At 41.9% G+C, this 24,512-nt stretch overlaps 2 protein-coding genes across 2 annotated transcripts in view; one reads left to right on the top strand and one right to left on the bottom strand.

Annotated features, from left to right (window-relative positions):
- SLC25A21 (solute carrier family 25 member 21) overlaps positions 1-5,768 on the top strand; it is a 190,604-nt gene extending 184,836 nt beyond the window's left edge. Inside the window, 5 exon segments of the mRNA XM_047074695.1 lie at positions 338-390; positions 3,658-3,715; positions 4,998-5,032; positions 5,035-5,087; positions 5,745-5,768. Of these exon segments, the coding sequence (XP_046930651.1) occupies positions 338-390; positions 3,658-3,715; positions 4,998-5,032; positions 5,035-5,087; positions 5,745-5,768 (223 nt within the window).
- A 1,175-nt stretch (positions 5,769-6,943) lies between these two features.
- On the bottom strand, positions 6,944-24,009 carry PAX9 (paired box 9). The gene is made up of 8 exons (XM_047074693.1): positions 23,864-24,009; positions 22,455-22,630; positions 22,123-22,258; positions 21,502-21,618; positions 20,109-20,959; positions 17,002-17,144; positions 7,791-8,013; positions 6,944-7,026 (listed from the first exon to the last, which is right to left on the bottom strand). The coding sequence occupies exons 1-8, from the start codon at positions 24,007-24,009 to the stop codon at positions 6,944-6,946; spliced, it is 1,875 nt and encodes a 624-aa protein (XP_046930649.1).
- Between the last annotated feature and the right edge of the window lie 503 nt (positions 24,010-24,512).

Here is a 24,512-nt window from a genome sequence, read left to right as displayed (position 1 = left end):
TGTGGTCTTTTAAATTCGATTACAAAAGTCATTTTGTCCATGTACACAGCTGTCTTGAAAGTAAGACCTGTGTTCAGAGCAAAAGCCATCTCACTGATGAAAGTCATATTTCTGGTGGAGATGATCAGCAGAGCTTGGGCATCAAAGAATTGATTAACTCTTTCCCTTTGTCCAATTTGCTGCAGAAGACGCATAGCCAGATATTTTTTGGTTTGCGATATGTGTAATTTCAAATAAATGTTCTTTTAGATGCTGCGTCAGCAGCTCCATAAAGCTGAGGTACAACCCCATTTTCTTTTCAGAGTTATGAATGTTGCTCTTTCCCTTCCTGTTGTAGGATTTTAGCTTTGTACAAAGGCCTGCTTCCCAAGATTATGAGGCTTGGACCAGGTAATGATGTTTTTATTACTTATATCCTCCCTTCTTTATTCTGGTGTCGCTTTTTTTTTTATTTGTGTCTATCAGCAACACATTAAGTTTATCACACTGTGAAAGATGGAAATCTTGAGGATATAAAGTTGTCTAGGAGTATTCAAGATATTAAAGGTATCCATTAGAAATGTTTTCTTAAAAAAAAAAATGTTTTCCACCTCTGTTTATAAGGTACTATTTAAGGCCTTGCTAGAGACTGATAGAAGCCAAAAAGCCCAGCTTAAGTCAATAGAAAAGGATCCACAGCCAGTTGAAGTTTGAGTGAGCACAGAGATGTACATACAGTGGCTTCTGGCTACAGGAAAGGATTCTCAGTGAGTGAGGGAGCAGCCCAGTAAAACTTTCCTGGTGCCCCAGGTTCATTCTTTTCAAAAACAGAAAAGAGGGATAACTTGCCTCCACAAATGGCAAGAACCACTTGGCTTCGCAATCACCTGTGAGTTGTGAATACTGTCCAGGGAGCTGTGGTGCTGCGGCCTAGCACTCACCTTCTGGGCCTCTGTCAGCATGACGGTGGAGGCTCCTGGCTCAGGGCCTCACCTCAAGATGCCAGCCCACAAAATAAAGCCGGCTCCCATTCCCACAGGGAGAGTCAGCTGCCTCTGTGTAAATAGATGAGAAAATAACTGCTGCAGACCCAACTGCCTGGGCAAATAGTCTTGGGTTATAAGCAACCTTCTGTGTAAGGACAGAGGTATGCACTAGCCCACATATTTTTTTAACCAGGCCACACTCACCTGCTTAGACATCCTAGTATTCTTTCCCAGAAGCTTCACCTGCTCCTCTCCTCTCTCCCTTTCCCATTCCTCCCTTTTAACACCAATGTCACACACAGGCATGTTGACCATCAAATCTCAGCCCAGTGAACCAGCATTTCTACCAATGTGAGGATAGAGAACAATGGTCTGTAAACTGAAGGCAGTGAACAGCTCACACTTTCACATATTTAAAAATTTTTTTTTCTTTTAATGCTTATTTCTTTTTAAGGGATAGGCAGAGTGTGAGCTGGGGAAGGGGCAGAGAGAGAGGGAGACACAGAATCCAAAGCAGGCTCCAGGCTCCGAGCTGTCAGCACAGAGCCCGACACAGGGCTCGAACTCACCAACCGCGAGATCATGTCCTGAGCCGCAGTTGGACGCTTAACCGACTGAGCCAGCCAGGCACCCCCACACTGACACGTATTTAGAAAACACTTCCACAATTCCCGATCCATCGATCCCAACCTGTCTAGTCATATAAGCATGGATTTTGCTCCACATTTGAGATTCAGACTTGCCTCCTGTTAGTCATTGGCCCGAGTGTAAAAACAAAGCCAATTGTAAAGAATCTTGGTGATTCTGTGCAACTCTGTCTGCACGTATGTGGTGTTTTCCCTTCACCGCACAGTAAAAACCTGCTGGTAGACCTAGTATTAGAGAAAATCATAAGAATGACCCTAACCCAGCTTTCTCAGGAGGCGATGGGCCTAAAAGGAGTGGTGATCAGGGAGAGTTTAACCTAAAACAGTAATTGACTGGAACCTTAATCCCAAACTCTTAAATAATCTGACCCCAAGGTTTGTTAGAGGCTTGCAAATGTTTGGTTGGCTTTTCAAATGTTTTTGCATGAGGTGTCCTGAGTTGATATAGTGTTAAATACGATGAAATGGGTTGCTGTGAATGTACCATCCAGGCTAAACACAACTGTGAATGACTGGAAATCTCGTTCAAGGACCAGGCCCCCACTCACATCTAAGTCCTCCGAACATGGAAGCCCTAGCAACTTGAAAGGAAAGGTAGAAAGGTGTGACATTTGACTTAAGGACAAGATTTTTTCAGAAAGAGTGAAAAATGAAAGAAAGGTAAATCTGCAACTTTTATCCTTCGTAGTAGGGAAGCATCTCACCTTTTTTATAACAGCCTCAGCAGCTCTGTGTGGCTAACAACCAGTTACCTCCCATGAAAGGAGAATCGTGAAGTCTGTGGGTCAAACTCCAGACATCACTAGGCTGAAAACTAACCCAATTCTGCATGTTCTTGTCTTACACTGAAAACAGTTAAGAAGAGTAAACACAGCAATTACATAGGTATTAACAGCCCTGTGTTAGTGGGTCGTCTTTGTTTGCCAGAGTACCAAGAGGGCTACAGCAGCTGAGAGGGGTCTAATAGAGTATCTTCATGGGTTAAAAATGAAAATTACAGGCAGGTAATTATCTTTGGTATAAGGTTACACAAACATGTGTGGCCTGTAGATTAAAAAAACACACACTCACACAGATGGCAGTGTGTACAAAATAACTAAGATCAAAATCAAGTTCTGGTTGTTTTCGTCAGAAGTCCATCTTCTATTTGTGCAGCCAAGTCTTCTTAAAGTTGTGCTCAGGGTATCTGTCCACATTTTTCACACAGACATGAGAGGATAGATTATATTCAAGAGCATGGGAGACGTGCCATTTACGGCATCAGACAGAACACAAAATCCTCCACATGCAAATGCCTCTCCTGCTTTCTTGGTATTCTGCAACCTGGGTGCTTAGTTTTCTGTATCATATTCTTGTTGACATATTACATAGCAAACCTCTTGGAAGCCAGTTATAGAACTCTTCTCTTTCAAGCTGAATGGTGGTCTTATGGCACCCAAACCCCACTACCAATTTTCATTTATATGAGGCGAAGAGGAAGGAAAACAAGAGGAGGATGAAAGCTAGCTATATTTTGTAATGCACATATTTTTAAATATTCAGAAGCTATTTTTCACATTGCAACCCAGTCTGAAGGCTATATGCGAAAGCTGGACTCATCTGTCAAGTACCCTCTTAGAGAGTTCCTTCTTGAATGCAACTAGGACAATGTTAATTATGAACTGAAAAAGATAAATCCTTTGCCTACATATGAAAAATATGAAGGTTTGTTTGCAGGAAAGCCACATGCCCTTACATGACTAAATGTGTCTATATTTATTTACTTTTAAAAATTAAGAGTGCCTGAAAAAGAATCTGATGAGAAATGCTGAAAGTCACAGAAACTCATGGGGAAAAAATGTATTTGGAGACTCAAGATGTTCTTGATTTTGCTGTGAGAATTTTCCACAATAGTTTTACATCAGCGTATTAGAGCCCAAAGACTGGTGAGTCTAAGCAGCCCCTGCTTGATTGGCTAATGGGACTTCACAGATCCAGAAACCCAGTGGGAAAAATGATGCTATTTTGCAGGATTTGAGATAAAAAGCAGCTCTTTTCTTTTCTAGGTGGTGCAGTGATGCTGCTGGTTTATGAATACACCTATTCATGGCTTCAAGAGAACTGGTGATTACCTATGAAGTGTTGAAATAATGGATATTTGCTATACAGCACTGGGCTGATAATTGTAGAATTATAATTTACAATCTTATGTACAATTAAGGGGAAACAGTTTATTCATGAACTCTAGATTCATGAAAATCTATTTTGATACTCCAAAAATTATCTCTAGACAATTTGAGACAGTAGTTTTGGCCACATCCATAAATCTGTGAGAAAATAATATGAAGTAAGGAGGTGTGTTAATCGAGCATAGAAATCAGATATAGTTCATAAAAGCAATATAAATCTCATGACCTGTATTCCTCACACTGATTCACAATGAAAATTCATTGTATTCATAATTACTTTTTTCCCCAAGAGATCAAGAAATGCTTAAAGTCATAAAAAAAAATTAAGCCAAAATTTGAACAGTTCTTTTAAGGAATTCTTCCATAAATAATAACTAAAAGGCACAAGGAAAAGATTTTTAAAGTACACTAAAATGGCATTTTAAAAATATTGAATTTTATGTTAAAATTTAAATCCATTGGTTTTCTTTAGAGTAATAATCTACATCACACCTCTACTTTCCCAAAGCTACTGGCACTGTTTTTTTAAATCATGATATGTGAAGTCTTTTAGGACAAATAGAAAACATGAAATTATGTTGAACTACTACATAATTCCCTTTGAAAACAATTTTTGTTGCTGAAATAGTTTCATGTTAAATAACAATTTGGAACCACTCCTTGGGCCCATTTGTGCCGTGTTTGCATCCAAATATCTTTTTTCAGAACTCTTACCTATGCCATTCTTAAAAAGACTGTTTAAAGTACATTTCCAAATTATTAAAGTGACAGCTTCTGGTATGAAGTCATCTATCTGCAGTGTTAAAATGTGTATTATGAAGGGAAAAATGTTTCAAAATAGAAGTACGTTCTTGGCATTTCCAAAGATTCCTGTACTAACATGCACTCCAAAAAAATATCTCCTTGGCACTGACAGAACCAAACTGGATTTTTTATTTGCCTCCTGAAATGCTACCTCAGTAGCTGACATCAACAAAAATATCTGCACATTCTAGACGATACCTATTCTTTACTACTACTAAAGATTATTTCTACCATGAGGCTAGGTCACTGAAGCATTTTGAAAATAAAAAATAAAAGATAACATGGTAATTATTACTTTTTATTAATTTAGAGCATTTGAAGTATAAAAATAAAGGCTTTTTGACATACTGTATATACATACACAGCCTTCGGTTGTACATCCTTTCCAACGTGTTTTTTAATTTATATTTCAGCCCAATATTCAATAAGAGGGTCATTAAAAGTAGAAAGAAAAAAAAAAAACAAGATGCGTCTGTCGTACAACTGCATCCTATCCTTTGCAGGTAATGCTATTGCGGCCTGTGAGGGAGAGTACTGCCTGCATGGAGGCCATGAAATTGAACCTTTAACCTCTCCCTGTGAATGGGATGGGAAAGGACCTCTGAAGAGTGCATTTGCCAGTTTAAAAACAACACTTTTACCCCCTAAGAAACAAAGGAAATATGTCAACATTAGCCAATAATAATAACGTCTAAAAATTAAACAATCCCCATCCCATTTTCCTTCTCTTATTTTTAAGAGTAGCTTTAAATCATAATTTGCTTTGAATAGCAAGTTGTATTCTAGCTTTCTGTTGTCTTTAAGTTACTCCATGTGAATTCACTGTTGCTAAGAAAAGACCTGAGGGGAAGAAGAGAAGGAAAAAAAAATCTTGGCATCATTAATATTAGATTTTTTAAAAATACAAGAACCAGAAAAAATTATAAATAGAACAAGCGATTTCTTAATTTAGATAAATATTTCATTGTGTTTCATACAATTGAGTTTTTTAAAGACTCTTAATAGCCATCTAAAAATATCTGATAAAGGATGATTCTGTACCTTATGTCAGTTTTTCTGGATGGCAGGAGAGTCCCTGTACAGTATGGTTTTAAAGTCTTCACCAAAATATTGGACTGGTATCTTTGTTCCATTCGGTTTATAGTCTATTTTCTTACCAGACTGGGAACTCCAGATGTCAATAGGAGTTTTACAAGATCAAAGGAAGACTATGGCCCTGAGAGTTCATCTGCTCCTTCTGCTTATTCTTCTCCTGAAGTTATAATCCTCTGTTTGTAGCACTGAATTTCGGTTGCTTTAGAAATAAATGCAGTTCAAAGCCCTCTAAGATATCTGTAGTTGGAAAAAAAGCAGTTCTTTGAATGTAACTTGTGTGTCAGAAATCTGCTTACTGTTTATATGCTAGTGATCTGAAAACCTAGTTCCTCTAGCCATCTGAGTTTTTTAAATGAAGCCATGAAACCGATGTGACGGAACTGGGTTGCCATGTGGACTGTGCACAGCACAGAGAGGAAGAAACCAAGATCACCTAACCGAATGCATCTTTAACATCCATTATCTAGTGATGTGCCCTTTTAGTTATTGCACAGAATGCCAAAAAAAAAACCCATAATATATTAATTTTCCAATAGATGAATTGTACCAATGTTTTTAAAACGTAGTTTCAAGCCTATATCCCAAGCAGGAAGAACTTTCTAAACAGAAAAGAAAAAATGTAGAATTATACCCAAGAAAAGCAATTGTTTTAAAACACGACACCTCACTCACACACACACACACACACTCTCTCTCTCTCTCTCACACACACACCCCACAGCTCTATTAACATTAAAGTGAAAACAGAATTGGTCTAGAAAGACTTACTGGCTAAACTAGGTCCTTTAACTGCAGAAATGAATAAAGGGAATTTTAAAAAATTAAATAGCATTTGTATTTCTAATACCACCACCAGTTTACCTACATGTGAAACATGCTTCTGTACAACAATGTAAACTTCACAGCAAGCCATTTTTACATTCACTAGAGAATTTTCCACTTTCTTTAAATTACAACATAATTTTGGGCTGAGATTGCTGAACACACAGGTAAGCCAACAATAACAGTACAATTTAGTTTCACAGTGGTTTTCTTAACATAAAGTTCATTTTAAGTGTCTTTGCAAAGCATTTCACATTAAACTTAAGTTTCTAAGTGACTTCCTTTAAAGCCTTCTTATTCAGATATTTTCCACCCTCATGTCTTTATATGCTTGGCATGTGTGTTGTTTGATTAGGATACAAAATGGGAGACTGGCTTGTTTAATCTGTTTTTGAGTCCTCTGCTGTAGAAAGAAAATGTCCTTCATAAGATGTTGAAGCCTTCACTGCACACACAAAATTTGGGGCAAGTCCAGGTCCAGGAGCCCACCACCAAACAGAGACAAAGACGTTGCCAGAAAGTCACCTTTACAAAAAGAGAGAAAAAAATAGATAGGGGTGGGAGGGAGGGGGGTATCCCATGGAATGAAAACACAAATGCACCATCCAGAGTCCGTATTTACAAACTAATAGAAAATATAAACATCATTGTATTTGGAACCGAGTAAAAACATCAGGAGGAGCTAAATTCAGATACGGCTTGTTATACATATTTTCCAACAAAATAGGTTATCTCTTAAAAATAAACAAAGCATCACTCAAGTCAATTATTGATTAGTTTCCTAATGATGAATTTAAACTTACTTGGTCACCTTATTTGATTAGAGGGTGCAGCGTAACTTTTTTCTGTATGTGTTTTCCTTTATTGATTTTGCAAAATCTCAACAATTGCACGTTTCAAAAGTTCAGGTTGATTTAGAATAAATATACACATGTGGTTTTACCAAAGACTAGTTTTAAAAGTTCCTTAAGCCCTTTGAGGGGTGCAGGTTTCTTTGCTACGTTAAAACAGTGTGTGGGCAACACAAATGTCTCATTCAATCCTTAAGATTGCTTTTGTTTTCAAATCCTAAAGTCATGTCAGGTTTTCTGCAAGAGAGAAGTTATGGCAAGAAATATTTAAGTGTCATCGGCACAAAGGATGTGAGTCCTTAAAGCCAGCTTTGGGGGCGGGAGGGGTGGGATCCGAGACCAGGGGAGAGGGGGAGGGTGTGCTGAGGGGAGACCCGGGTGAAGCTGCCGCGGACAGAATTTCCCATCAGAGTGCAGAAGCCGTGACAGAGTGACTACCTTCTCTGGCTGCCTGCATTCCCTTGAACGCCAGCGATGCGGGAATGTCACAGTTGTGGGGGGAAAGTGGGGTGCCGCTGGCATGTTGCCACCCATGTCCAGCCACATAACCGGAAGGAGCGGCGCTGTAGGTCATGTAAGGCGACACTTGGGCCGGGGTCGGATAAGGAGCCATGCTGGACGCTGACACAAAACTGCTTACAGCTGGTAGACCATTTGGTGCCTAAGAGTAGGAAGAGAGAAGAGGTGAAAATAATTACATTGTAGTAGTTGACATTTCAGGGGTTGGAAGAAAGAGGCAGAATGTAAGTTCCTCAAGTAGAAGCAATATTCTGACTCTAATTTCTGATTTTTTTAAATCTGATCTTTATATTCTAAATGCATTCACAGTCTTGCTGCTTAAACAAAAGGCCCAAAAAACAAGATATTATTCTTTCCACAAAGGCTTTGAGGAGGCTACAACAAGAAAATTCATAGTACTCGCTTTGCTATTTGGAATTATAGGAAGGAAATACAGGGTGAGGAAAGAATTAATGGTGATTAAATACTCTCAGAAGCTGTTCAGCTATACGGATGCCTTTGTCAACCTTCCCCGTACTTGGGTTTTGTTTGGCTCTTTTGTTGAAGCATTTGTGAAGGGCCTGGTTGGCGTAGCTTTCATTTCCAGTAAAGAAGGGCACGGAGTGTAGGCTGTCACTCCAGACTCTCAAAATGAGCACAACCTTTGTTAAATAAAACATGGGCCGTATTTTAAAAGGTCATGTTGAAAATGCCTGTTGGACAAAGGACATGCAAAATCAGGCAGTTGTCTTATAAGAGTTCTTAAATGAAGATTGGGGATATTTTTTTCCAGAGCTATTTTATCAACAAGAAAACTGTCTATTGGAATATAAAAGAACTGCATATGTGTGGTTTTGAAATTGGAATATTGGTTTGCAAAGTTTTGGGGTCCTGTGATGAGTTTTTAAAAGCCACATTGGTAAGTCTCTTGAAAGGAATTTAAATGTAAAATCCTAGTTTGCAAACAAAATGCAGCCCAGGCAAGGAGCTCTGTCTAGAAACCAGTGTTCTCTTGGCATCCAATAAGTTACTGTTAGTATTGTTACTATTAACAATAAAAACACCCCAATTTCCTATCCTGATTCTGGCATGACCACTTGGTATCTCAAGTAACTTTTCCCCCCCCTCAATTTCTACATTATTTAGAAATAAAGAGTAAACTTGTTTCCTGGCAGAGATGTGAATGAATTCATACATCAACATATTTCCTAATGAAAGTAAATGTATAATATAATTACTAGTAGTAAAACCGATTCAATCCTTAGAGGTAAGAAAAGAGCAGACTTGTGTTAGATACTTTTTCTAATTCAATTACAACATAGAAATTGTTTCCTAATTCATTTGATTGTTATTTTCACTTCCACATCTATGACAATGCAATGGTGGGCTCTCAAAAATGATTTTCTCCATTTAGAGTAATACATGGAATAGAATAAACACATGGGTATGATTTAACACTGCTCATGGATTTCTGACAAGAATAAAAGTAGAGGGGTTAACCTTGTGTACTTGGTCTGTTAGAACACACAGATCCTGTTCTGTTTGTCAAAGTGCCTGTTCTTTGAAAAATGAGGAAGGGGAAAGGAAACTAAGGTTTCTTGAATATGCCCTATGTCCCAGGCACCAAGAAATATCCAACATCGTTTATGGAATAATGAAGATTGGTGAATTGTAACTCATTATAAACTACTGGGTTTATAATAATGGCAAGATAATATATATTATTGTGATTACAACACAATATTACTTTAATTTGATTTCAATTGAAATTAAAATGTATTTCAAGGGTCCTATAGGATGGTGCTCTATTTTTAACAAAGAAATCATTGCACATCACTTTAAAATATAAACGAAATCCTTATCCTCTTTTTATACACAAGAATGTAGATTAAGGAATTTAGCCATTTACCCTGGGCCAATTGGCAAATCAATGGTCATATGTTAAAAGAAGTTATCACCCCTGCCTGACACAGGATCCTCTGTAGCAAATCTTTTCCTGCTTCGCCAGGACATTTAAAGAACAAACACAATTTAATCTCAAACTAGAGCATCTTTTGATATAACATCTTGTAAAAGATTCTTTCTTCTTCTAGAACCCTATTTTCATTGTTAGACCCTCATTCTGTTTCTTAGCTTCTGAAAAAAAACAAAACAAAACAATTTCCCCCTTTCTGAGGATGGCTTATCAGAGAATGGTTCAAAGGAGACTCACTCTAAGGCTCTCAGCAGATGAGTATGAAGATAGCTATCAAATTGTAGAAGAAATCTAGCATTGCATAGAGATTATAGTTCCAATCATGTTCATGTAGGATTTTCCCAATAACCCATGAGCAATTAGTTTTGAAAGGAATCATTCTGATCCAGTTATAGAAAGGTATTTGCATTTGTATTAGCCTCTTCCATTCTAGATTAATTTTTTATCCTGTTTACCATGTCAAGATCATAAAATAAGGTTAAAATTACTTTTAAAACAGTGAAAACCTTTGCTCAACATTTTACAAGTACATAAGGCTAAACTACTTAATGTTATACATGACAGAAACAGTGCTCTAGTTAGCCAAAAAATGTGTTGATAAATTTTATTTTTCATGACAGCCAAATTTTTTCTACCCATTCTTTTTTCTTTGCATTTTTTCTATCATCCAGAATTATAGTTATCTCTGAAACACTTGCTTCACCATCTTCCCTTTACATCCTTGCCCTTAGAGCCATTGCTCTGTGATGTGTCCCCTTTATTTGGAGGCTCTTCAGCTGTTCTCTTGCAATGTCTACCATCCCCTTAGGTAGACCCATTTCTTTTTTCCCAGAAACATCCCTCCTGAGAAATCAGGCTGGAGTGGACTCTCATCTCAGATAATGCTCCTAGGATTTAGGGGAGGAAGAACACTGGATTTAGGCCTTTGCTACCTTCAGGTGCCTTACTTATTCTGTGACTACATTTGTTTGTTGGGCATAAAGTAAACACTACTAATTTGTTCCATATTTGTCCAATTTCTCATACTTAATAACACAAATTTGGTGACTTAAGTATTTCAAAGTTTTCTAAAATCCACAACATATTTAGTATCATTTTAGTGATGCAGTCCCTCTGTACTGCAGAAAGGATGAATAAGGGAAGCTCAGGGAGGTTTGATCTCCTCGTCTTGTTAGAAAAAAGGCAAGAGGAGGCTAAAGTGAGAAAGTAGGCGATGGGCACTGAGGAGGGCACTTGTTGGGATGAGCACTGGGTGCTGCATGGAAACCAAGTTGTCAATAAATTATATTTTAAAAAAATTTTTAAAGTGTTTGTTTAAGAGAAAAGAAGAAAAAAAACAAATCTTTAAACAGTATAAAAATAGCTCTTTGCTTTCCCTCAGGTTAAATTATGACCCAGATTTGGGGTGAAAAAGTTTTGTCTCAACTTTCCTTCTCACTTGTAAAGTTCAGATTTAGAAATTTAGAAAAAGCAGCATAAACAAGAGATGACAAACACACTTTAAAATGTGCCTGCCACCTTTACTATTCATTCTAGTGACTCAATAAACACATCAATTTTCTCATATTAATTCTGAAATATGATGTTGGCAAAAGATATAAATCTCTACTGGGTAAAGTAATTGTTATTTATGAAGCAATCACTGAATGAGTAAAATTTTCCACCACAAAGGAAAACAACTACAGGTAGCATTGATGTTTGTTTATTCTTTCCAGTAAAAGAGTACATGACTTAAACTTCCCAAATCTGTTTAATGTTTTCAGTGAAGGGCATGTAATTAATCTGAAAAGCTAGTTAGGCTGAGTAGAGACTACCAAATGTACACCATAAATATAGTGGGAGCAAACATGCTAAATTACTCTATTTAATTGGATTGTAAATATGATTTATAAATCAACCAACATATGGAATCCCCAGAGAAGAGTAAACAAATTTTCCAAATGAAACCCCAGCAATGGGCATGTAATGGAAATCCCATTTTTGAAAATGACTTTACCTAAAGATTCCATAAATAAGACCTCAATCCATCAACTGCTTTTTTATGTGGATCTTCCATAAAAGCCATGAGAATCCTTTCCTCTAAAGAACTATACAAGGATCTCCCTGAAGCAAATGATGATCTTCCACCTAATTTTGACAAGGAGATTTACTAATACATAGTAAAATAGACCAAACAGCATACCCTAGAAAAAGTTGAATGTTTGTTGAATGTTTTTAGGAAAAAAAAAAAAACAAAACAAAACAAAACAGATTCTATCTCACTGGTATTAAGGAAAATAGTCTAGGGGGAAAAAAACATAAAATACAATGTCTAGTTAAGATTTGAATGAAAAAAATGAGTTTTCATTTTACTTGTTCTAAAATTTTAGAAACAGATTTGCCATTTCTTAAAAACATGCTTTTAAATTAGTATATTGAGAAGCTATATTGGCAGAGAGCTAGACTATAAATAGTTTGAGAACAGGGCTTGCCTCAATCATCTCATATCCTCATAAAATGGGCCATATCATAGGTGTTTCATAACCATTTGTATATCTTAGTGCAGCCTTTTGATACTCTTGCTTTAAAAAATAAAAAGTCACTTTTGATCACAGAACAAGCATTATACATTAAGTAAGCAAAATGAATAAAGCTGTTGAAAAAAGTAAATAAAAGTTCTAATCTAGCCATTTCATTATTTGATTTATGGTTGTTCCATTTATCCACACACCACCACCCCCACCCCCCCCCCGAAAATGGAAATGCATTAAGATCCAAACGCTTTTGACCATGGCGGGAGGAGGGAGTGGGGGGAGGGGGGAGACTGGTATGACAACTGTCTGGCAATTAGAAGTGATAGACAGTAGTCTTCACATTCTGAGAATTGTCTACTCAACATTTTCTCCCTTGAAGAAAATGCAAACAGCAGCGCCCAATCCTCTATCCACAATCTTTCATCTACTCATCAGTTCTACCTGGTCCTCCCCTTATTATAAAATGAGTTTACTTTGGCTTTATAGTAAAGTAGATTTAGCCACAAATAGAGATGTGCTTCACCTAGAATTTCAGCCTCCATAACATAAGCAAGAAAAAGTTTCAGATCTGAAAATAAACAAGATTTTCTTGCTCTTCTTGGTGTAATCTTTGTTTGACTGTTGTTCTACCGTTCTTAATTCATTATGCAATGACCTAGTAAAACAAATCTGATAAAATGAAATGATGGTTGTAAATATGGTTTCAACATTCATCCAAAAAGATCTTAATTATGCTTAGTTATCACATTGCAGATCTAAATGTCTCTAGGTAATGGAAAGCTGCTATTTAAAATTTTTCCCTAAATTTTATATTTCCAAAATATTAAAATTAAGGTAGACATGAAAAAAATTTAAGTTATTTTTTTTTGTATTTTATATGACACATTTTACTGCTACATCATTAATCTTGTTTTAAGACACTAATAGTTAAAAGCTACCCAGGTTGAGGAATGTTTTCCATAATAGACAACATCATGAATTTCAAACACTTTCTACTGGCATTTGCCTACATTTTGATTCTCTGCAAAATTATAAATTACTTAACATAAAATTAACTATTTCATATGTTGAAAAATCTCGTGCAACTTCATTTATATTTTCATGAGAACAGTATGTCTACAAGGACAACCGGTGTTTAAAATAATGTACTAGAAAGTTATATTCAGGATTCTGAAATACTATATTTCTAATACAATATACAAATTAATGCTTCGTAAGAATTTCAGATTAATTTATGTTTCCAAATCCAATCATTTTCACAGCTTGTTTAACTCTTAGCTTTTTCAGTTCAAGTATCTAAGGATTTTTCCTCATTCCTGACATCTCAATTTGTAGCTAACGTTATATTAATCTTGCTGTCTGAGTTAACCTACACTAACCAAAACTGAAGATACGCAAAGCTTATAAATCTAACATTCAGATTACTTCAGTTAGAGTACCAGATATACAACATATTTTTTTCTGAGAAAGTATGCCCAATTGTAGAAAATTTTTCAAGAACTATACAACTATTTATAAACTGTTTAAATAAAATGCATTAATTCACTAAGTACCATATAAAAGGGTAGATATATTCCAAAGCCCCCCCTCCCCTTTTTTTGCCATGCAACTGCATTCAGTAAAGGTTTTCTGTTTTAACAGAAGAGAACCAGCCATTAGGAACCAGAGAACATTGTTGCCTTTCAGAATTAGAGATTAAAGATTTCTAGCCCAATATTAAATGCAGGTGAAAAAAGCCAAAACAAATAAATATTTTTTCTTCTATCCTCAAGGGTAGACAATAAGGACTTCTAAATAGTAATATAAAGTATTGACTTCATCTTAATGAGTAAGACAAGTTTGAGTACTCTAAATTAGTGGTTTAAAAACAAAAGATAGGTGTGTATATAGCTGAAATGTGCATAAGGTTCTAATTACTAGCGATCAGGCATCCTTTTTTGTAGTTTAAGCTGGAAATAGAAACTCTAGATTACGGTAATCACTAGTACCTACAATCAGTTGTCAATTCAGTCCCTTTAGTAATTTTACAGGTGTCTTCTGGGAAAAGACTATGCTCTAAATCCTATGATTCTGAATTCTCAATTTCCTCCTTTATGTACTAAAATGAAACTTGAATCATATAATATTGCACTATTTAATAAAAATTATAAGTGCCCTGAAAGTATTATGTGCATAATTTTTGAGAATTTTTTGCCAAAAACTTTCAAATTTTGTTCATTATACAAATAGAAAAATGTTACCTGAGTTTACATTTTGGTTTTTAAAATATACTTATGCTGATAACATTTTGAAAAATAACTTAAAAATAAAGCTGCTCTTTGAATATTGGTGAGGGAAATGCATACACACACACACACACACACACACACACACACAACACACCTTACCGTTGCTTTTTTGTTTATGAGCAAGTATTATAGAATTTTACCCTCCAGGAAATCAATGTCCAAGTTCCAAAACTGTTCACAAAATGACACAGCCTAAATTTCTCTACCTACTTAGCACACCTTCATCATTAAGCACTATTTTGATCATTATAATAACCACTGATTTAATTGTACTTAGAAACTTCTGAAGTTTTGAAATTTTACATCAACTGAATTATATTACCACATGATAATACAGAAGATTAGCATCCTGCAATTAAGAAGTTTCCAAATTTAAGTTTGATATAAATGTCCTTTTCTTCTGGAAAAAAATTGAACTTGTTCTCTTAGGTACTTCGAACAATGCTTATTCAGCCATTTATGTCTTTAATTTACTTGCTTTTATAAATATCATAATTCAGTAATAATCAGCGTATAAAATGTAATCAACTTTCATGTTCAGAATATACAGATTTTTTGAATCAGTTCTATTTTTATTTTAAAGTGGTCTGTTCGAAGTATGTGTGTAAATTAACCATTTCTAAATGAGTATAAACACTAGATCTATATAATTCAAGGGAGGAAAAAATGAAATAATCAAAGATTATTTTCGACTCTATACTATACTCTATACTCTATTTTTCGACTCTATACTTCACGATGTTATTCCAACAAATGATGACCTAATAAAAACTACTGAGCACCTATTAAACGCGAGCTACTATGCTGGATGCTTTAAATACACTCCTTCTATTGTTTGTAACAACACGCCTTGACACTTTTTGACCATGAACTCTCCAAAGTATATGCTCACACACCCCCCACCCCTCAAAATCGCTTGTTTTTGGAAGACCATCTCTAAACCGCCATGTATAACCACTGGTAACTTTTAATGGAGGTTTACTGTGCGCCTTACGACTGCATTATCTCATTGAATCTTCTCAACATCTCTTGAGGTTGGGACTATTATTTCCCCGTTTTACAGATGAAAAAAAATGGAGGCGCTAAAATTACTTGCTTAAGTGGCGGTGGTGCCAGAAGATCGGAGCTCCTAACCGCTGTACCTACTGCATCTTCTTTATGATAAGGAGCTTTTTAAAAAGAAAACGACAAATTTTCGTATAATTTCTCCATGACATTCTTTACAGTAGAAACAGATACGGGAAAGGGACCCTTTCTTTGCTATTTTCGAGGATCTTTGTCACGGGAGAACTAATACGTATATGAGTCTCTTTTAACAAAACAGGGAGCGAAAAGGAAGTGGAAATGGCGTTTGAGAAAATGAGAATTAGGATTTTTTTTTTCTTCGCAAGTGAATAAAAGCAACAAGTTACATATCACATAAAACGCTGCTTTTGGACAGCTAAAACATTAGGAGTTTTAGGACTTCAAAATAATAAAACGAAAACTGGGTATTTGGGGGCTTCGGAACTGGAGTTTGGCGTTAAGAACCTTGCAAATCTACCCAGACCCGCTCAATGAAACCTTAAGCTGCTTTAAGGTCCGTGTTTGTTTGTTTGTTTGCTTGCTTTTCGGGGCTTTGAACTCCTGACTCCAACTTGGTGATGAGTTTAGACTCAAACCTCTAGGGCGTCAGTGGTGGTGGTTGCTTAATTTTTTCCGGGTGGGGGAGGGGGGCGGGAGAACACGAGTGTTTTAATTTTTCTTTTTGCAGAGTCGGGGGAGGGACAGAGGGAAAGAAAAATTAAACGGTCCACAGCCAGTCCGTATAATTTGAGGTTTTCTCACAAACCTCCCTTGGGAGATTACAACGTGACCCTTAATCTGGAAATGGTAACTTTATTAGGTTTATCTGGTTGCCCTCTCCAAACGATCACAGGGCAGGCTACGCCGGCGTGTTTGCAGGGAGCCGCTGTACGAGACACGCGCGAGCGTGGGGACCCCGCAGCCCACCAGCCCGCAGGCCCCGACCCCCGGCGTGCGCTTCGCGGGCGTTGCAGGCAGCCCGCGCCGGCGCCGCTCTCCCGGCCCCTCGGAAGCGCCTTCCTTGGGTTACTATTCCCAGTGCGAGCAGCAGATTGGGCTTCGGGGGCCGCGCCTGCAGAGGCCAAACAGGCCTGGAGGCGCTTCCACCGCCCCAGGCCCTCGGGCCCGCGGCGGGGGGTCGTGGCTCAACTCCGCCCCGCAAGGTCCAGGCCTCCGTCCCGCCTCACCCAACCGTGACGGCCGGTCGGCCCGGGCTTGCCCTCGGTCGAGGCCCAGAAAGAAGTGGGTCCTGCGTCGCCCAAACCCCCGCGGCCACCGCGGCCCACCCGGCGGGGCCCTCGCCTTCTCACCTGACCGTACTTGGCTTCCTGCTCCAGAGCTCCCTTCTCCAGCCCGTTCACCGCGTGGGGGGCGGCGGCGGCGAAGTTGTTACGGCCCAGGCTGCTCCACTCCTCCACCTTGGGGCTGTGGTAGGGGGAGCTGTCGCTCACTCCTGGGGAGGACGAGAAGGCGTCAAGCTGGGGCTCCAACCCGCGCACCCCGGCCTGAGACGCGACCCGCGAGCTCCAGGGCTCCGACCCCTGCCCTCGGCCTCCCGGGGGCGCTGGTCCCAGGCGCAGCCTCGCCGGCTTTCAGCCCAGGGCCCCGCGACGCTGGCTCGCTCAGAGTAGGCCTCTCCGAGCTCTTTCACCGAGGCCTGCGGGAAGGTTTCTTTTTCTCCCTTTTTCAAAAGCCTTTGATTTTCTCCTCCCCCCGCCCTGCTCGCTCCCCTGAGGAATCGAATGGAAAGAACCTGGGAGTTTTCCCAAATTAGGGAAAGAACACGTGAAGCTGTTCATCCCAATCGTAACCCAGGGTTGACTCGGGATTGACGAACACTGGGACTGGCGCAGACTGAAAAGGGAGAGAGGAGCGTCCTTGGCCTAACCGTCCTTGGCCTGTGCTCCTGCTCAGAGACATCTAGAAAAATGCTCACTGTGCTGTGGGGATCTAGTACTTAGGTGGATAGATGAGACAAAAGACCTGTAAAGTCCTTTGCAAGCAAATAACTACGTGATGGCCACAATGCACATGCAAAATATACATGCATAGTTTCTGTCTTGTGTGTGCCTAACTTGTGTGTGACTACCCTTGATGCTCTATGTCTACACGTTAAATATGTGAGGTTATGTGCATATGACTCAGAAAATAAATATTACAATTACCCCTGTAAATGCCACCAGTGACAGTGGTAAGGTTATAGAGAGAGGGTGGGTTTTTTTTTAATGAAATAAAAAGTTAAGAAAATGAAGGTAGAATTAAGTATTTTGAAAGGAGTAAAACCATCAGTTATCCTTTATGTTCTTAATAGAGAAACAAAGAAAATTATACACTGTAAAATGATTACCACAATACCTAAAGGTGTGCCTATTAAACCACTGCCATCTTTGAATGGCCAACTGCAGTTTTAAAGAAGAGATATTTGAAGACTATGAGCAATGTGTTTTTGTCTTTGGGACCTATGGGTGGAGGACTGAAGTTTGATAAAGCCGCTACAACTTGATTTTAAATACTTCCATCTGACACAGTGCTTTGAAGGAGCAATCATTTTGTAGAAGTGATCACTTATAGAAATAATCATCTTATGTTCATGGATTTGTCAGAAAACATGTTTAAAGCTGGCATCCAGAATCAACATCTAGAACGAACAGTTGCTCCTCTCCATATACTCTATTACTTTTCCAACTGATATTTGGTCTGATTGTAGGATCCCTGGGGAAGAACAGTTGTCTTTTCAAATCTGTCAGTCTTTTTTTTTTTTTTTTAACTATTCCTCCTCCTTTCCAAAGGATTAGATTGTGTTCCAATTTGCACCAGGAAACCGTGTTTTGGCGCAGAACTGCCAGTCTCTCTTTGCCTTCCCAGACAAAAGGCAATCGGTGGGCACAAGCCTGAAGTTATCTTAAGAAATTGAGATCCCCCTGTGAGCCCCCATTTCTGCTGATCTCACACTTTCCCATGAACAGGAGCTTCCTTTAAATGTCACTGAGGTCAGTTTATCCTATAAATCAAGGGCAAACTCTCTCCAACTAAAGCTCCAACCAGCCCCAAATAAGACAAAACTGAGCTCTTTAGAAGGATCTTGTAAATTGACAGTCAGAAAACAAGAATATGAGAAATCAGGCTCTGCTTTAATTACTTAAAAAGATAATTGTGCCAATGTGGTGACAACAGAGAAAGACAGGAAATAATTAAAGGAACTATCCCCCCCCCATCCTATTTAATTTTTCTTCTGTGCTTTTTAAACTTTTGGCCAACAAATTTAAAAGGTAGGCTCTTATCTCTGTATTATTTTAATTCTGCATCTAGGACATTTTGACTTTTTACCCCTACCAAGAAAGAAGCTAATGCTGGTTTTTCTTGTTGTTGTTGTATTGTTTTGTTTAACTATGAAGTAAAAGAAAACAAACTCTGGTCTGCAGAAGCCTACTGAGCTGGGGGGGGGGGGTGCTCGGGGAATCCTTCTTACCAACCAGAAAAGACACTGGGGACACCACAAGGTCAAGGGTGAGAAAGGAAGAGAACAGCGGGGTGGCACCGTTGAAAACGTGCAAGTACTAGATATCCACTGGCATTTCCCGGGACCAGGAGACACTAAAGAGAAGCCGCAGGCGTGGGGAAAGGGGGAAAGAAGAGAGGACAAGATGGAATCACCACGCATTTTGTCTCCATCACAACGGTGGTTGGTGCTACTTCCTAAGATACAAATAGTGAAGTCTGTTAAGGTAAAGGCCAGGGTGGGGGGCTCTTGGAAAAAAAGGGAGAGAGAGAAATAAAGCAGAAAATTAGTCCCAGAATGAGCAATGCAGTAACATGAAGTTACTAGTAGTAACTTCGGGACCTCAGTTTCCGAGGAAAATGAAGTGAAGCATAAGAATGAAACCAATTAGGTGACATTTGAACTTCCTGCCTGAGCAAATTTGGCCTGATTGCCAGAATCCAAGAATACTGCAATTTCCACAGGGTGCCCAACTCCTCGCGGCCGCATCTGATCCCCAAACAAGCTGCCCGCAGCGGTGTCTGCAACCGGCAGCCCCACGCCCGCTCAATCCTCCCGGGCTGAGCCCCCAGTCCAACCCGGGCCACGCTCTCCAAGTGAGCGAGCGGGTCTGAGGCAGCAGCGGCGAGAGAGGCGGGGGAGGGTGGAAAATGCGAACCATGTGTTGGGGATGGGGGGATGTTATGGGTCTGGTAGTTTGAGATGAGGCAGGAGACTGTGTGTGGCAAGGAAACGGAGGGCATGAATTTCAAGTTAATGAGATCAGGACACCCCCCTGGGAGGACTCCATAGTTTCGAAAGGAAAAAGCCTCAGGTGGTGGGATAGACGCGGGCTCGGAGGCCGCAGATACCGAGACACCAGCGAGGGTGTAGAGGAAGACTCTGCAACGTCCACACATCCGGCCCGTGAGCCCTTACCTTGGTCGGTGATGGAGCGAATGCCCAGGATATCGGTGACGGAATGGGAGGAGGGCCAGGTACGGGGCATGGCCACCGAGCCGGGGATGGCTGGCACCCCGGGCGGCGTGGGCACCTTAGCTGCGGCCGCCGTGATGGGGCTGGGGTACGAGTAGATGTGGTTATAGGGCAGAGCCGGCTGCGGCGCCGGCTGGTGCTGCTTGTAGGAGTCGTAATGACCCTGTTGAGCCAAGTTGCCGATCTTGTTGCGCAGGATGCGGCTGATGGAGCTCACCGAGGGCACGTTGTACTTGTCGCACACGCCGTCAGCCAGCAGGCGGTCCCGGATTTCCCAGGCAAAGATGCCAGGGTCCCTTTGCTTGTAGGTCCGGATGTGTTTCACCACGGTGGGGGTGGTAACTCGGGGTTTGCTGCCCCCAATGGCTCCTGGCAAGATCGAGCCTGTCTCGTTGTAGCGCGCCAGAATCTTGCTGACGCAGCCGTGCGAGACCCGTAGCTGGCGGCTGATGTCACACGGTCTGATGCCCAGTTGGGCCAGTTCCACGATACGAAGCCGGATGGCGTTGGGCAGCGGCCTCCCGTTCACGAATACTCCTCCCAGCTGGTTCACCTCCCCAAAGGCTGGCTCTGCAAAACGAACACACGGCGCGCGGGGACACGCACCGGGAGTTTGGGACAGCCGTTTACCACTCGGCCTCCGCCCGCATAAGAAGGCAGGGCGGATGCACCCACCCCGGACTAGGGACCTGGGCTTTTCCCAAACCCTATTGTCCCCGAGTCTCACCCAGTGGCCCCAAACCACTAAGGTCGAGTGGGACCCCCCCCCCCCATTCCGGTGGTGCCTGCGGCCACTACAAGCAAACAAAGTGGTGGGACACAGGGCCCCTCCAAGTGTTCAAAAGTCTCCGAAGCGGGCAAGGAGATGGGTCTTGACGCCTGCAACAGGCTCCTTCTCGCCTTCTCGGCGCTAAAGTCTTTGGGCCGCTACCCCTTGAGCCCCAGCGCCCCGCCTGGAGACCCGCGCGATTAGACAAGGTCTAGAAGAAACTACAGTTTGTTTGTTTTTTTTCCCCTCACGTTCTGAGTGTGTGAGTCTACGTGAAACAAAACTTGGTCCTCCACTAAGACTGCGGAGCTTGCTGATGCCACCGCTCCCTTCTTTTAAAATCAGAAAATGGCATCAACAGCAACCCAGTAGCCAGCGTTCAGACTGAACTGCTGTGCGCCCTGACCCTTAGCGTGTTCCTAACAACTTGTAGAAACACGAGCAAAGTCAATAAGAAGAGTGTGAACGCTCAGTGGTGCGCGCCCTCGCTCTCCCTCCCTCCCTCCCTCACCCTGTGGTTCCCTCCCTCCCTTCCCGGCTCTGACAGCGTCCCCCGCCGCCACTCACCCATTGCTCCGAGCAGTACACCAACGGGGCCCCAGTTCCGCACTCCCAAAAAGTAACTTTTCGCACAGCCTCAGTGACCCGGCTCGTCGCTGCCCCGGGCCGCCGGTGCCTCCGCTTCTTCCCGGGAGGAGGCGGCGAGAGTGCAAAAGGAAGGAGTAAAAGGAAGTCTGTGCCCCGATGAAAGAGGCTAGAGTTCTGCATTTCAATCTAAGCAGCAACGTGGGCTGGCCTGAGCTGGGCCGGGCGGCTCCGTCAATCACTCACCAGGGACACGCCCTCAAAGAGGAGGGTCCGAGGGCAAGCTGCGTGGTGATTGGTGCGGCCAGCTGAGCGACAGTGCAGTCCGGGAAAGTCCTTCCGCTGTGTCTTTCAAGCTTGCTCTGCACCTGGGTGACTAAATACAATGAAAATGGGAGTTTGACACCTTCCCAGGAGCAGCGCAAACAGACAACACAATCGGGCTGATAAAAATGCTGAATAAGCAAATGAAAGCGTTTGGTCTGAATTTGAGAGACTCGAAGGGAGAAGGGGTTGAAGAGACTTCTAGGAGGGGAGGAGGGACAGATGCCTCAGAATTGAAGTTAAAACTCCAGGTGGGAGGTGGGGGGGGGCCACCGTTACGAGGGGCAGCGGTTCTTAGAATTGCCCGTCATGCGGGCCTCCAGGGGCTGTCTGGAGAAGAACCTATTACCGGCAGGGGCTACCTCACTCCAGCCTATGCCAGGTGGCGAGAGCACAGGTGTGAGATGGTAGGCCCCTTGGAAAGACCAGGAGGTTTAGGAGAGACCGAGCCGGAGATGGGGGCCACTGCGCCCGCCAGGCGGAGACCCTTCTTCTGTCTCCGTGACTAGCCTCCTAACGCAGCCTCTGATGGGTTCATCCAGAAGCGCGGGGCCAAACCGTAGCCACACAGGCTCCAGTCCCTGGCCGTGCGCGGTGCGCCGAGAACTTACGCACAAGGGGTCGACGATTGCCTGTGCGAGGGGCACTCTCCTTGGAGGCCAGCACACCACAGAGCTCAGCCGCGATACTGGTCTGCTGGTACCTGATGCCAAGGTCTGCTGGCATCCCCCCACCAGTGAAAGGTTTAATCAAAAAGACTCGGTCCCAAGAAAGTTGAACACTGAGACTGCACATACAAGTAATCCCCCGGTCTTCTGTTTAGTTACCAGAGGCCCTGCGGGGCAGCCTACTTCTGAATTTTCACTTTCGATCACTCTAAGTCTAAAGAGTACAGTACTCTTGTTGGCGGCCAAAGCTGATCACATTTTGAGTATGGGTTATGGGGAATGCTAGTCAAAATTAAAAGCAAGACGGGGAACATCTTTAATGAACTTGGGTGTTTGTACTGCTTCTGGTCGAGGATACTGCTACTGCTACTTGACAGTCAAAACGCTACTTCTCGTGCACACAGGACTCGTACTGATCTTCCCACAATCCCGAGGGATGTGTGTGGCTCTGGTCTACAAACAGGGAAGCTGACTGGGCCCAGATTCCGGACCAGTAAGTGACCAGAAGCCAGAAAAGCGAATGATCATCTGTGCTTTTTGAAACGGAGAGCCATCTCCAGATCCTCAAGCTTCTGTTGTTGGGGCCGCAGTCTAACTTCAAATTTACAGGTAAGGAAGACTTGGAAGATTAAAAAAAAAAAAAAGATGAATTCAAACACCCTTAATTCCTTATGCTTGATTCCTGTGAAAAGTCTCACAACTAGAACATGTCTGCCTTTTTTGTTTGTTTCAATTGTTAAAAATTTCTCGCAATTTGACTTGATAGCGGTTTCACCTTCGTCTGACCCTCACTACTTGTTGCTTGGCACTGCCTGGTATCTTACCCCGCAGAGGTGCTTTGGGAATCGAAGATTTTTAATGCAGCAATTCCATCTCGGGGGTTGGGTGCAAATTAGTTGAGACTGAGATATCACAGAGGAGCTTAGGACTGAGGTTTGTGAGAAAGATTGAACATCCTGGGCTTCTGGATCACGAAGCTCCCTGACCCCTCCCCCCCCACACACACACACAAACACGCACAGTGACTAGCTCTACCTCTTGCTCAGACTCCACACCGCTCGTGCGCTCCCAGTGAGCGCCTCGCTGACTTTGCTGGTCTGCGGTGTCGGTAATGGGCTATTCCACCTTCCGGCTGGCAAGACCCAGTGCCGGGATGTGGGTCTATGCGCTCTTAGAGGGTTATAGTGGTTCTACAGCACCAACCCAGAGTGATTCTGAGATTCTCATTGTTTAGAGCTCTGGCTAGGTGTACCTAACACACAAATCCCTCTCGTTCATCTCTAAACTCCTTCAGCTACCTCACATATCCTGCGCTCCCAAATAGGTCTGTCACTCTCTCTCTCCATTTCCACCTGTTGGGACTTGGCCGTGGCAGGGCATGATCATTGTGGCGCAGCCTCTGCTGGGGCTCCTCGGAGCGCGGCAGGCCCTCATCACGCCGGCGAGTTCGGGTGTTCCGTGCTCTCAGCCCAGGACATTCTGAAGAGCTGGCGAACATCTTCGGTGTTTAGGGACACTAAGAAGAATCTGCGGCAAACTGAGGCCCCAACTTCGGGGGCAAAAGGAATCAAAGCTTCAGGGGAGAGACAGGTGAAGGATCCTAGAGGAAGGGACTGATTTTAAATCCTCTTGGGGACGCACAATGAGTGCTGCGGTCAGGTAGCCGGCAAATCGAAGACCCCCAACGAAAGAGAGACGAGTGACCTGAAGAAGGGAAAGAGGGCTAGAGGGCGGGCCGGCAGGAGAGAGAGAAACATTAAGGGCCAGTAAGCCTCGACGGTGGTTCTAAAGATGAGGACTTTGAGAAAGAGCAAGGGGCAGATGGGGTCATTGCTCCCTGGTAACTGCCGGCTCTGGACCCAGAAGATTACACAGAGATCGGAAGAATATCTACTAAAAGAATTTTTACTGAGAGACCAAAACCAAAATACAACCAGTTAAGGGCTGCAGCTGATACAGGCCGGTGAAAAGCCAAAAGCCCTTCCAGGGTGCTGTCGAGGC

Source organism: Lynx rufus, unplaced genomic scaffold (assembly GCF_022079265.1).
Source record: "Lynx rufus isolate CCGP_SWC_20201006 ecotype Redwood Valley unplaced genomic scaffold, mLynRuf1.p SCAF_13, whole genome shotgun sequence".
Taxonomy (NCBI): Eukaryota; Metazoa; Chordata; class Mammalia; order Carnivora; family Felidae; genus Lynx; species Lynx rufus.
This window is presented reverse-complemented; position numbering and strand designations above follow the sequence as displayed.